The sequence below is a fragment of the Neolamprologus multifasciatus genome, chromosome 2 (assembly GCF_963576455.1).
Source record: "Neolamprologus multifasciatus chromosome 2, fNeoMul1.2, whole genome shotgun sequence".
NCBI classification, from domain to species: Eukaryota; Metazoa; Chordata; class Actinopteri; order Cichliformes; family Cichlidae; genus Neolamprologus; species Neolamprologus multifasciatus.
Window position 1 is genome coordinate 24,560,878 of NC_140440.1, and position 14,296 is coordinate 24,575,173.

The 14,296-nt window shown below is 44.4% G+C and overlaps 1 protein-coding gene across 5 annotated transcripts in view; it reads left to right on the forward strand.

Moving 5' to 3' along the window:
* Nucleotides 1-14,296, forward strand: part of LOC146524413 (neuroligin-3) — a 137,021-nt gene that overhangs the window by 108,197 nt on the left and 14,528 nt on the right. For all 5 annotated transcript variants that reach the window (XM_085133472.1, XM_085133480.1, XM_085133487.1 and 2 more), the window contains one exon: nucleotides 10,555-11,344. In XM_085133472.1, the coding sequence (XP_084989598.1) occupies nucleotides 10,555-11,344 (790 nt within the window). The remainder of the gene's footprint in view (nucleotides 1-10,554; nucleotides 11,345-14,296) is intronic.

Consider the following 14,296-nt stretch of genomic DNA (forward strand, 5'->3'; position numbering starts at 1 on the left):
CAGATTGATGAACACTTTGGTCAACACATTTTTAATCTCTATTACTAAAGTCAACATCTCAGCAACTCTGTGTATTTTTCTAATCAAAATAAAAACATTTGAATGGATTGATCGAGATTAGTTTTGAGGAGGATCGATGCTCAGTCGCTGGTTGCTGAGTTCAGATAGGCTGCACAAATAGCTCTTAATTGTTCGGATTTCCAGCTGACTTGATTTGTTTGAGTAGATTTTTCTGGGAGCCTCTGCTGCCGATGGAACTTTTCCAAACCATTTTTACAGCAGAACATGTCATAACCCAATTGTCTCAACGTCCACTTACAGTAAGTGGCCGTGGTGGCTAAAGAGTCTGCCACGGTAATTGACTCAATGGGAATTTACAGTATGAAGCATGAGGCAGGGAAGGCAGGCATAGTGCTCTCCAGGGATAGGCTGTTGTCACACTGTTGCTATCTCTTCACTGCACACAGTAGGCAGGCTACTGATGGGCACACATGGCAGTGTGTGTGTGTGTGTGTGCGTGTGTGTGTGTGTGTGTGTGTGTGTGGTGTGTGAACAAACCCAGCTGCCCTCTTCAGAGCAGGTAATTTCACATTCAGGTGCTGAGATCAGGTCCCATCCCAGACTCAGCGTCGCTCTCTGTCTTTAATGTGTGCACAAGAATGAGGTTGAGGAGAAGGAGACGCATATCCCTCCCATATTTGGCCACTGTTTGCATGGAGTGCCGCCTTGAATTAAACAAAGCTTTTGTGGCTTCTGGCTGCAGGGCTGCTGGCACGACGGGCAGAGCAGGGAACAGTGGTGTCAGACGTTGCGAGAGAGGAACACAGAGTGACATAGGCACAGCTAGAAGAATATGTTTACCCTGTTGGAACCCGTGCCCGCCCTGGCACATTCATGCATGGTACAATAGTTAATCAGCTCAGATTCTGCTGCTGGTGTGAGCACTGACCCTTAAAGGCATCTGTAATGGAGGGAGTCTTTCTAATAGGAAGAGCACTGTAATTTCGAGAGTGGAGCAGGAATTACAACACATCCAGGGGAGTTTTTTTTTTTCCAGTGTGTCCTCTGGTTCTGGTTCATTTATGCTGTTTTAGATTAAAAGAGTTGTTGACGTTCTTAGTCAGAGAAAAAAAGGTTGCTGCCTACGAGGTGGTCCGCGTGCAGTTTTTAATGAGTTTCCTGAATTGTTGAATGTGCCTGTGTATGTGTGTGTGTGTGCATTAGTATTTATGTGGGTGTTTTGCATAGTGTATATATAATAAACATCGCCTTTAGGTATTTTCTACGTAAGCCGGAGTAGGATTGGACTTTCCTGGAGAGACAAATGATGCTTTTGAGGACGCACATGTGCATGCTTGGCCATCAGCTCCGTGCGCATGAACGCCACGAACATTGTTTGCCTTTGTTTGTAAGCTACAATCAGATCAGGGACGTTGTCTATTCGAAACAAGACTCAAAGGCTTGCAAGCAAGCAATCTGCTGTTTTGGAAGTCTGTGAAAAGGCACAGTAAGCTTCCACCCACCAACTGCTTTTAGCTGGGTTGTGCGTATCCATCTCAGTTTCACCTCCCATACCCCTACAGCTCACAGCTAATTTTTTTTATTATTTTTTTTTCGTAAGACTTTGACCGGGGCTCTCTTTCTCTCTCCCTGTCACTCTTCCTTTACTTCTCTGCCTCCCCCAGGGGGGTTGTACACCCCTTGTGATAATTTGTCTGTCACAAATGCAACTGCGCCCTCTCCGTGGTTTTCCTTGGCCCAAAAATGAGTTTCAGCCGTCCCATCTGGCTGTCATTGGCAAGATGTCACCAAGAATAGAAGCTTCCCATCCTTTCACATTTCATGGCTGAATTGTCGTATTTGTGTGTGACTTATATCTTTGACCCACCCATGCTAGACATATTTTACATCTGATTTGTACTAGCTTCCTTGAAGTCAGTGCTCTCTTTGTTTCCAGCTGTCACTGCTGGCTGCATATATAAAAATGAACCAAGCTTTGGGGCTGCTATACAATGCAGATGGGGTGTAAAATATGGTGCATATATTTAGAAACAACAGGAGTCAGATGTTTTTTACTGGCGCTACGCAGCAGCCGCTTGCACAATTCTCTCGTGAAAAACCGGTTTCCGTGGGAGCTAAAAGCACTAATCATTTCCTCTCAGCACACTGATCTGAAATCTATTTGTGGAAGCAGTAGGAGAGAAGAGAGAGGAAATCAGAAAACATCTTTAACAACTTGTCTCATCTAATGAGATTAGCAGAGCCGCTTACACAGTCATGACATGGAGATACACACAGATAACCCTGTAATAACTCATTATTCTTCACATTTCCACATCGACGCCTTGTCAAGGCTCGCTGACAGTGCACGTTGTTGTGTGTACACAGCTATCAGGCCAATCTTAGCACTGCAGCAGTGAGGAGTGAGCGTGGCGAAAAATCGCCTAAAAAAAGCCACTGCACAAAGCGAGCTAGCATTAGAAGGACAGAGAGATAGCTTTCTCTGCTTTTCAGAGGCTGCAGCATTAGTGACACATGCATGAGTGCAAATGGAAAAAAAAAAAAATCACAGCGCCGGCTCTCTGTCTCTATTGGTGTAGCAGAGTGTCTGAGAGGGGAGAGAAGTAATGAAATCAGTTCGATGTGTGTGCATGCATACTGTAGGTGAGCAGTGCTGGGAATGCACTGGTAGCATCCAAACAGGAAGCAGCTGAACGAGCAAGTGCATGAAAAGGGCAGATTGTTTAAGTATGCATAAAGTCAATAATAAAAACTGTGGAATGACTGCCTCCTTTCTAAACTGAAACTCTCTGTGTCGCATAGAAAGATCTCCATTCATGTTTTATACATATTCTATTTCTTGCATAGTGAATCCCAGATCTAAAAAAAACAAGCCTGCATGCACCCTTTGATTTTTTTTTTTTCATCCATCAAACACGTTTCCATGTGCTTTTCTGGCTTCTAGTAACCACGGTGGAGAGCTCTAAAGCTCTTTTAACCTTCGTTTAAGTGTTACAAATGCTGTTATCATCCAGTAGTAAGTGTAGTAAGTGTTGCGGGTACCTTTGTATTTGTATTTCTCTCTCTGTGAGTGGACGTCATAACTGGATCGCGTATGATGCTCGAGTAAATGGCAGCGTCATCCTGCTGCAAATGTCAGATCCAATTTGTCACATCGGGCAGTGCAGCGCAGAAGCAACAAAAAGTTCAGACAATCACAAAGATGTATGCAGAGTAATCTGCTTTATTCTAAATGACAACGCACACTAATCTGGAATGTCCTGGTGTAGTAAACTCCGCCCACACCGATCCTCGGCTAAATTAAATTCTGAGAATTAGTCCACAAATACTGTTTGACTCAGGTGTGGCATGCACGCCATGTGATTAGCAGCAGATTGATGAGTTCAAGGAGGAGCCGTGGCCCTGTTGTGCTGTCCATGCAGACAGGGAAGAGGTCAGCGTGTGTGATGATGAGGCCTGGAGTGTGAGGTATTGACCAGTGGATGTCGTGTCGTGATTAGTAGGAGATATCACACTCACTGGGCTCAGATGCACATCGATCCTTAAACCTAGGTACAGCCTGTCAGCGGGGTCACTTTTACCCTCCTTTCCTCTCCTCCTTTCGCCTCCTCCCCCTTTGCCTCGTGCTGTTTCACATTTTCTCGCCTCTCCTTCACTAATACCTTCATCTTTGCCTAGCCTTCCTCTTCTCTCTGCCCCCCCCCCCTCTGTTCTGCTTCCCCATTCCCTCCCTCTTCCATCCATCCACCCTCATGGATCAAACTCTTTATCTGGCCTAAGCCACAGCCTGCAGGCGAGCAGGCAGTCTCTACAGAGGCTGGAGGAGAAGACCAACAGCTTCAAACAACATTATATAGGGCTGGCATGAAGCATGTCTCACACTGATAGATGAAAACACTGGCCCCTCAGCCACTGTCTGGACATAGGGCAGTCCTCCTGTGTTAAAGCCTGCTCTTCACTTAAGTGTTGCTACAAGGCCACCTGGGATTTAAGGCAGGCTAAAGTTTGCTACAAATTAGGAAACAGTGTACTTCTGTATTATGATCGGTAACAAAAAGAAAAAAAACTTTCAGGTTCTGGGAGGACGATACATTTTCTTTGGCAGCTATCCTGTTGGATCATCTGTTATGAAACAGGTCCAGAATAAATCTAGTTTAGAGGGGAAAAGAATTGAATCTACTGTAGGTACTAGTAACAGTTGTAGCTCTGAAGCTAAATAAATTGTGCATGCAATCAATCATAAGTGGGCTATTTTATGTCTTTTTTCATTTTTAATGTTTAAGCAAGCAGGTACTACAAATAGCAGTCTTACTTGTTGAATGTTCACTCACCCGCTGCCTAGATGCCACTGTTATTTAAAGAAATATTTCACCTAGATAAAAATAATAATAATAATAATAATAAAAAAAAAATGCATGTTTTTTTTTCTGATCTGTAATAGTATTTACATATCTAGATTGTCTTTGGTGTTAGTTGCCCAGTTTTGGGTCTATAGATTTCGCTTAAAAATAAAGTAGCTAGATAGAACTTGCCTTGTTGTCCATCCATTCTCTTCTGCTTACCCTTACCCAGGTCACTGGGGGGCTGTAGCCAGCTACCATAGTGTGAGAGGCGGAGTACTCCCTGAACAGACCTCCAGTCTGTCGCAGGGCTAACACAGAGAGACAGAAAACCATTCACTCTCACATCCACACCTATAAGCAAATTAGAATCACCAATTCACCTAACGCTACTAACTGCATGTCTTTGGATTGTGGGAGGAAGCCAGAGGACCCGGAGAGGACCCACGCAAACACCGGGAGAGCATGCAAACTCCTTATCGCCTTATTATGTTAGTGGAAAAACACAGCACCAAACACATGTTTTTTGAAGATTCATTTACATAAATGATGACACAATTATTTGTTTCAAATTCCACAAATCTTGGTGCATTTTCTGTTTATGTGAGAGGTATGTTCTTTACACTGGTCTCCATCCAGCAGTCAAAGGAAGTGTGCACCTACTGCAGCTCAGCCTGGAGGTGAAGCCATTAATGTTTACATCATGTCTCACTGTCATGAGCACAAGTCTCTCATTGACAGTAGTTCCTTGCCTCCCTTTCCACAGTAAATGGGTGAGGAGCTGTGTCTTGGTAGGAAATAGGATACATGGATACATGCTCACAACAAGGCTTGTGGAATTTTTTGACTGACCTCATCATGACATCTGGAAAGAGAAGCTTTCAAATGTATTTGTTGGTGGTCTAAGACTAAGGCCACCTCACCCCAAACAATCTAGATGGATAAATCCTCCTGGTCCGTAACAGCTTTTAAAGTCATGTAAATGTTTTGTATATGCCACTTTTCTACTCTAGCACTCAACGTGCCTCATTCACAAACACGATTTTCCACGTCTGAGTGCTTTAAATCTAACATTCAATCCTGTTGCACTTAGAGCAGCAGGAGTTCAATATCTTGTTCAGAGATACTTTGGCATGCAGACTGGAGCAGCTAGGGATTGAACCACCAACCTCCCAATGCCCTACCGTACCTCCTGAGACTCAGCCACCCAAAGTAGAGCACTGGAAGAAAAATGAATCACTGACCTATACTGTAAAATGAGAGTTAGCCAGTCCAAACTTTCAAAGTTGTTCCCTGCTTTTTATATCACGCCAAACAATCTAGATGACTAAAGCAGCACTACATGCCAGAGAAAAAAATGGACATTCAGTTTGGGCTGAACTGTCCCTTTAAAAAATGTCCTTGCAGCCTAAGGGAATGCAGAAAGTATTTTCAAAGACACTGCTGTCCTAAAAGTCATTTTGCTCTGATGTTGATTCTGTCAGCGTCATTTTGAAGTTGACAAGTTCAGTGTTGGGTGTAAATTTTAATGGAACAGAAAAAACAATGTAGGTGTTGATTCGGGGCTGCCGATGTGAAATTACCCATGGACTAATGCATGATCAGACCAGAGGCACTTGTGTTTAAGTGGATGCTGCCTGTAAGCTGTAGCCATGGAGACAACAGCTTTAACTGCAACCGGCCAAGGATAGATAATTTGACAGATTTTATGAATATTGGTCTCCCACCTGGCTTTAAATATTTCACATGGGATTATTTGCATTAAGTTCACTTCATTTAATCCCGTAGTTAATTTAAAAAAAAAGAAAAGGAAAAAGAAAAAAAAAGACACTAACACTGTGGATTCCTGGAAGAAGATAACAACAGCACCGACTGAGTGAAATGCAGCAAGAGAGGCAGAACAACACTTACCGTGTCCAACTACTGTGCTAGCCTAGTTTGGCTGTAGACGGAGAGAAATGCTTTCAACAGAGGGGGGGCTCTGCAAAGTCCACGGGTCTGTGGAGATTTGCTTACAGTGATGAGATGGTGGAGGTAAGATGGCTCAGAGGATTCAAGCTCCGCTGAACGCAAGCTTATGTCTAATAATCAGCAGGGAGGGACTCAGCGTGGTCCCTCAGAAAAGGAGACTGCGTGAATGCAACAGAGAGGGAGGAAAACCAGAGCAGGGGATGGATTGAAGCAAGCAAAAAAAAAAGCAAGTTGTGAGCGAGGAGAAAAAGGAGAGAGAAATACATGTCCCCATGGCTACGTTATTTCTCCCCTGCGATGGCTTTTATGTGTTGGAGAAGAGTTTTGATAACATTTTGCTGCCTTGCATATTTTTGTCCATAATAGCTTTGAAAGTCGTGTAGGAATAATGGAAGGAAAAATTAATCGCTGACCTATGAAATGAGACCTAGCCGGTCCAAACTTACGAAGGTGTTCTTTGTTTGGTTTTTTTTCCTTGTTGTTTGGAGCGGTTCTATGGGATGGATTTTGCCGTTAAAAACATCACGGTGCCGCAGACTGATGAAACTCACCACTGACGCTTGAGTGCATTTTGCCAGCTGTTCCAGATTACAGAGTACAGTCATTTATCGCACTAACTGGCACCAGCATAGCATCCTTGTCCATTAACACAGACTGAACTCTCACACATGCCCGTAGCCACCACATAATACATCACAGTGATCCACGTCATGCTCCTCTCTCCACTGATGCAGGATTTGCTCATTAGTATCAGCACGTTATCCATATTGGTATTGTCAAAACAAGGTTTAAACTTGTCTGAGCCTGTGGGTGTGTTTTAGTGTGTGTGGCTCTCCAACCGATGCGATGGTCATCATTGGCCCCGAGGTCAAGCTCTTTCTTTCTTATCATCAGTGAATTATCTCCACAAGCCACTCCACCAATACGGGGCCTGAACTACATGCCTGTTTAACGGGAGTCTAGCGAGGATGAAGTGTAGGGGGGGGGGCAACGCGGTCGAGGTCAGAAAACCACAGCGCAGAGGCGGCTGCGGGGCGACGCAACAGCATTTTAGCAGGGGCCCAATGAGTGATTACCTTGCAGCTCCAGTCATAATTCAGCGTGACCTCAATCTGCCAGCAATGCTATAGTTTGATGGATCTGCTCACAGTTTGGGTGTCGGGTCCTCGCATGTCAAACACAGGCAGATAATAATCAGGCTATCTGTTGCTTTTACGAAATAAAACTTGGTGGATATTAATGCCGCGCGTGCGTTCGCGCACTTTCTGTTTAATTCACCCGGATGGCGCGTAAGGAATCACTGCCTCCGCAGGTGTCAGAGTAGATACTAGAGACAAAACGGTGTCACAAATGGTTAATTCCCATCATGATGATGCCTGTCAACGGTTGCTCTATCCATCAACAGGCCCATCTCTTTGCTTTATCAATCAAAGTCGGCAAAAACATGCGTGGATGCACGTACACACACATGCGAACGCACAAGTGTGCTCTCACATGCGCAGACATCCTCGTCCCAGTGTGGATAATTAGTGGATTCCCTCAGTGGGTGATAAAGCCTGTGCACTTCTCTCCTCTCTCTCTCTGACCTTCCCCAGTGAGCTTCCGACCACAGTGGGGCTCATCACACACAGCTCTAATACATATTTATCGGCCCAGTGACAGCTCTTGAGTGCTGGATTTATATGTTTCCTAACAAACAATAGTAAAACCTTATTCATTCGTCCTTCTTTTCATCAACCAAAGCAGGAGATAAATCCAGGAGTGTCAACCTGGCTGTAGCTTCCTCAGCAGCTGGCCATCTGTTGGTTGGTTGGGGTGTATCTGGACATGGGACCCAGCCAAGGTACACTCAAGCAGCTCTCTCCAATTACTGCAAACGGATTTGATATACGTATGTCTGTCAAATCGCCTTGGCAATCACAGGAACCTGTGCGTTGGCAAACGTTTTCCTACAGCAACTTCTGATCAAAGACATTCAAAAAGTGGCTGTGGTATGGCTGGCGGCATTGGGATTCAGGACAGACTTCCTGCACCATGACTGGCTCTATTTGCACAGCACAATCAGAGTTGAGATGTGAAGAGAGGCAATACCACTAAAGAGTGAGGGGAGGGGAAGGCGAGTGGAGAGGAGAGGAGGAGGAAGAAGAGGAGGGAGGGATGGCAGGATTAAGCCCCAGCCCACCCCCTACCCTCTCTCAGCCTCCAAGCGGCCATCTTTCATCTTGCGACTGCCCCTCTAATGCTTTCAAGTGGGCGAAGCCCTCGACATCTGCTTCCGCTCCGTGGGACACAGCACAGGCCACCGTCCTGCGGAGATGCACAACCACAGCGCAGTTCAAGGGGCACTGTGAGGCCAGTGCCACTGATGATAAGGTCTTATCCACGTAGACAGAAAAACAAAGACGTCAGAAATGACAGTGTGGCACGGGGGATTATGTCAAAAACTTATATTCAGACAAGTAGAAAAATAGAATAGATCAGCTCTTGAAATAAACATTAAAATGCATCATATACTAGTGAACAGACTCACAACGGAAATGCTTTACAGTTCACTCACCCAGACACATTAATTCTACTTACTACTTGAGAACAAATAAATGTAAATAGCTCTGTAAATAAACACTCCGTCTTCGCCAAGAAGAAATAAACCCCCTGCCGCCTCTGATTAAGACTACCAAAGTGATATATCTGGCACTTAAGTCTGCTGTTTACCTCATAAACACAAAGATTTCAGCACAGCCACCCACACTGACGCTGAAAAATCACAAACTGAGTCTGCGTGCCTGTATGTTTCTCTGCTAGTCTTTTTGGCTTCAGTGTGGGATGTCTAATGACATTTTTTTAATGCATGCCATTTCAGGAGTATTTCTTCTGCTGTGGCTTTCAATATCACGAGTTCACTGGAATTCCTTGACTCCGGCAATGATAGCGCCGTGAGCAATAAAGCGGCATGGTCAAGTGGTAGGAGCTTTGCCTCTGATTTTCTCTGAGATCAGTAAAATAGCACTTGTGATTTTCGAAAACCATATCTGGAGTGCAGATGAGTGGTGCTGTCGAGGACAGGGCGCTGCCGGTGATATGAGGGAGGCCTAACTGACACTAGGTGTGTGTGTGTGTGTGTGGAGGGGGGTGCATGTCGTTTTACCTTCACTCTTCTCAAATTTTCCAATTATTTCTAAGGAAATTATGTTTGTTACTTTGGATTTGTTCCTTGATGAACAGTCATTTCAGATTTCCTTCATACATCAGTGCAGCTAAAATGTAATTTAATTTGCAAGAGCTCCCCGTGAGACTGTAAATGCGTTCGCCTTGATTTCTGAACCACCTCCACCCCCCTTTCAAAACCCACACACAAGAAACAAACTTCCATGTAGATTCGTATAATGTGTGATCTGTTGACTCTTGTTTCAACATGTGTCTATTTCTGCAGCGCACAAGCAGGCGAGACCTTGGGTTTTTCTGTGCAGTCTGGTCTTCTTTCATTGCTTGCCACCACAGTGTGTTCTAGTGCCAGTTTAAAAATTTGCAGCTACTTCTGCAAATGCAGTGAGCGGGAGTCAGGTTTTTTTTTTTATTATTATTATTTATAGAAATCCACCCACCCACTATGTTGAATTTAGTGGTCTTCCGCATGGAAAAAAATGTGAAAGACTTCAATTTTGTGTGTAAAAAAACTGACATATAACTGATGCAGAGATGCTATGCATATATAATGAGTGCAAAAAGTCTGTGTGTAATTGCTTCACCCAGTTTAAGCTACCTTGAAAAGAACGTTATCACAAGGAGGGGATGGGAAACAGGGTTCATATATTCTTAAATCAAACTGTGGTGCATGTGCATGAGGGAAGGCGTTAATATATTTTACGGTATAGACTTGTATACCAGCTTTGATTCATTTTCCGAGAGGGCACGTAGAGATGGATAGGGGAAGAGAGGATGACAGACAGAGCGCTGATTCTTTCCCGTGTCTGCGAGCTGTCGGCGAGACCAGGCCATCTGCACATTCATTATCACGGCAGTGATTCCATTATTGTTCTGCATGGCAACAAGGACTTTTTCTGTCTGGCCTTTGTTATTCTTATCAACTGTGTAGCAGACAGCCCCCTTTTGATCATGGCAGCAACAAAATTAACTGCTATCATGTAGTATAGTACATAACTGAATTATCCTTCAGAATAACGACACTAAAAATCATCTTGTCTCTTCTTGTGTCCTTGTGCAGGTCTGTTCCACAGAGCCATCATTCAGAGCGGCTCAGCCCTCTCCAGCTGGGCAGTGAACTATCAGCCGGTCAAGTATACGCGTCTCCTGGCAGAGAAGGTGGGCTGTAATGTGCTGGACACATCAGACATGGTGGACTGTCTGAGGAAGAAGAGCTCCAGGGAGCTGGTGGAGCAGGACATACAGCCTGCAAGGTACCACGTGGCCTTTGGACCCGTAATTGATGGTGATGTTATTCCCGACGACCCTGAGATCCTAATGGAGCAAGGAGAGTTTCTCAACTATGATATTATGCTGGGGGTCAACCAGGGTGAAGGGCTCCGGTTTGTGGAGAACGTGGTGGATTCAGAGGACGGCGTATCTGGAAATGACTTTGATTTTTCTGTGTCCGATTTTGTGGACAGTCTTTACGGGTACCCGGAAGGCAAGGACACACTTAGGGAAACCATTAAGTTCATGTATACAGACTGGGCAGACAGGGACAATCCTGAGACCAGACGAAAAACGCTGGTGGCTTTATTTACCGACCACCAGTGGGTCGAGCCGTCGGTGGTTACGGCTGATCTCCACGCTCGCTATGGCTCGCCCACCTACTTCTACGCCTTTTACCATCACTGCCAGAGCTTGATGAAGCCGGCCTGGTCTGATGCTGCCCATGGCGATGAGGTGCCCTATGTTTTTGGAATTCCTATGATTGGTCCCACTGACCTTTTTCCCTGCAACTTCTCCAAGAACGATGTCATGCTGAGTGCTGTGGTCATGACCTACTGGACCAACTTTGCCAAGACTGGGTGAGCACTTTTTTATTTTCCATCAGAGGGAAGCTACCACTGCCATTTAAATTACAAATGTAGTCATAATGGTGCCGGGTAGCAGCTTGATATTGATGTATGCCTATGTGCTCAATTTCCTGTTTGCTCATTTTCTACTCAGCAAAAGCACATATCTGTAAAGATAAAAGGATCAGTCATTTAATCAATTAGCTGTTATTTAAGTTATTTTCAGTTATTTTAATTGTTAAGCCTTTTTTGCAAGAAAACAATGCAAAACACTTGCTGGATCAAGACGTGAATATGTTTTCTTTTGTAATGCTGTGACTGTTTGCTGGAAGCAGGACATTTAAATCGTACAAATATATTAGTAAATGATCAAAAATATGTTGCAGTCCTAGTATACAGTAACTTATATTTTTACCTGAAGCTTTACTCTCTAAAATTGATGACTGAGGTTTTACCCCGAGGGTTACAGAGTGTTATCTTAACTTAAGGCCAGCTCAGTAAGATGTTCAAGGCGAACCGATGGAGCGATGGATGCTGTTGATAGTTTATGTGTGGTTTTCTTGTGCTCGCTCTTCCTCCCGTAGCTTATTTTTTTACCACTTCATAGACCGTCTTAAGAGCGTAAACTCACCAGCACAATCTGTAGTAGTTGTGCAGTGGTAAGAAACCATAAGGAACATGAACAGATAGCTACAAATGCAGAAACTCATTTAACAGTGGGTAGACTGAACATATTAATCTCTGATCTCAGATCAGGCAGGTGTTTGTGTTGTGTTTCCTCCTGCAGAAACACAGTGCTTCTCCACATTCCCCCTGGTTTGTGTTTTCTAACAACTGTACTTTTACATTTGTTAAACTAGTGCGCATGCAATTAGTTATTAACAGAAGGTTACAGGTTTAAAAAAAAAATCCTATTTCAGTTCTATTAACAGCACTTCTGTGCCGCACAAAATGAGCTGCAGGAGAAAGGAAGCTCTACAATAGATTGTATAGGACAGAAAAGGCATTTTTCAAGAGAGACATTTTTTCTGAGGTATTTTTTGCCCCGACTTCCTGAGTCTCAGTCTGAAAACCTGAGACATATTGAATGTGAGGAAGATTAAATGTTCCTGCAGAATGTGTGCTGTGCTATTCGTGCTTGGCTGCCTGTTTGGGTGCATGGCTGCCTGCCCTTCTGTATACTTGCATCCATATGTGTGTGTACTGTGGCCGCGTGTGTGCGTGTTTGGCTGGAAATACTATCTATGCTCTATTATACCGGGGACCAAAAGACACAAAGACTTATCAGGGAGGCATATCAAACTCTTGCCCTCAGCGGTATTGATTCCCTAAGCCTGGGCCCAGTCAATCACTTGTGCCATGGGTGTCTCTTGCTCCCCACTATGCTCAATTTCCCCACCACCCATCACAAAACCGGACCATTTTGTATGACTACTAGTAATCATTTCTAACAACTTAAATTTAATTTGACAATCCCTGTTCCTAGAGGGGTATTGATCCCATCCTGAATGGGATGCCATCAGAAATCTTGTTCTGTTTTTTATCTGTCTCTACATCATCTGCCGTCCAATCAGGTGGCATTTACATCCAATCGTCTGGCTGATAGGACCTTGAGCTGCTAATGGCTGACTAGTGCAGATGGACTGATGTCGGAAAGCACTGAAGTCCATCAGTGATGCCCGGACAGCTGTCTCCTCTGCCTGGCAGCCATTTTGTGTCAACACATACAAAGCTGCATTTGTAGATGTGCGCAGATTGATTTTTCTTTTTCTTTTTTTCTTTTTTTTAACTTGTCATTTCAAGAAAGTGATCTGGTCTCACGAGAGGAGACAATGTGTTTAATCTAAATGACAAACAGAAGTTTGAGGTCTCGAGTTAACAATGCATGGTGCTTATGTCTCTGATCTTGGGTCTTGTGATGTCACCGAAATTAATTCTGATGAAGGATGACAGCATGTCTGCCATGCCTATATCCAGTCAGACTCAACACAGCGCCGTGGGCAGTGAGCCTGCTGTAACCCTAACCTAGCCTTCACCCTGGCGTGCGCCAAGAGTAGAAAAAGCAAACTGCACTTTACAACTGACCCCATGTCAGTTTTGTAGATTTCCATGTCACTGATTGATTGAGATTAGGGGCAGAGCAGCAAGAGGATAAACCGGCTCTAGATCTGTGTTCACCATGTTATGGGTATCTGTCCTGTGGTGTGTCGCCTTGGCCTGTCTCCAGATAGGAAGATTACAGGCAAACCACAATTAGGCACTCAGATGGTAAAGAGCCCAGGATTAGATGCCAACAGAATAAAAACTCACCGTGCTGCTTTAAAGGGTAGTTTTACCCAGGCCTATGTAAAGGAATCTACCATAAACTCTTAAAGGAGGGGGGGAATTGAGGATTTAAGATATTTCCCACAGATTCTGAAGTTCGTGCCTCTCATTTAGACCACGTGAGGGGATATCACTCTCTTCTAACACCACCCAATGCAATCTGGCTCAGGAGGACGTATTTTTAATTAAGACCCAACTGAATTGGCTTCGCCTTCATGGCTCGTCCAACAGCCATCTCGCCTGTATCTGCAGAGTAGCTCTCGCTCCCCTTCCAGATGTTCATAATGAACTGACCCAGATTGCACTTCCTGCCCCTGTCTCTAAATCGGCTGTAAGAACATGTGTGACACGATGTCGAAACACTTGGGCTGCATGTCAACAGTGGGTATCATAGCAGCATTCCCCCCAAAGCTCTTCCTGTCCCTGGCTCTCTTGTGTCATCTTTACAGGGCAAATCCCTTCCCATGCCCTTTTTTTTTTTCCTCCATCAGCATCAGTGAAGCATAAAAGCATACAGAGTGCACACTGTCAAATCTTCTTAGTGTGTGTGCGCACATGTGTGTGGGTGTGATTGTGAGAGCCAGAGTGAGAGTGTGCGTTTACACTATGGGGCCGTTCTTTCCCAAGAGTTAGAGATGT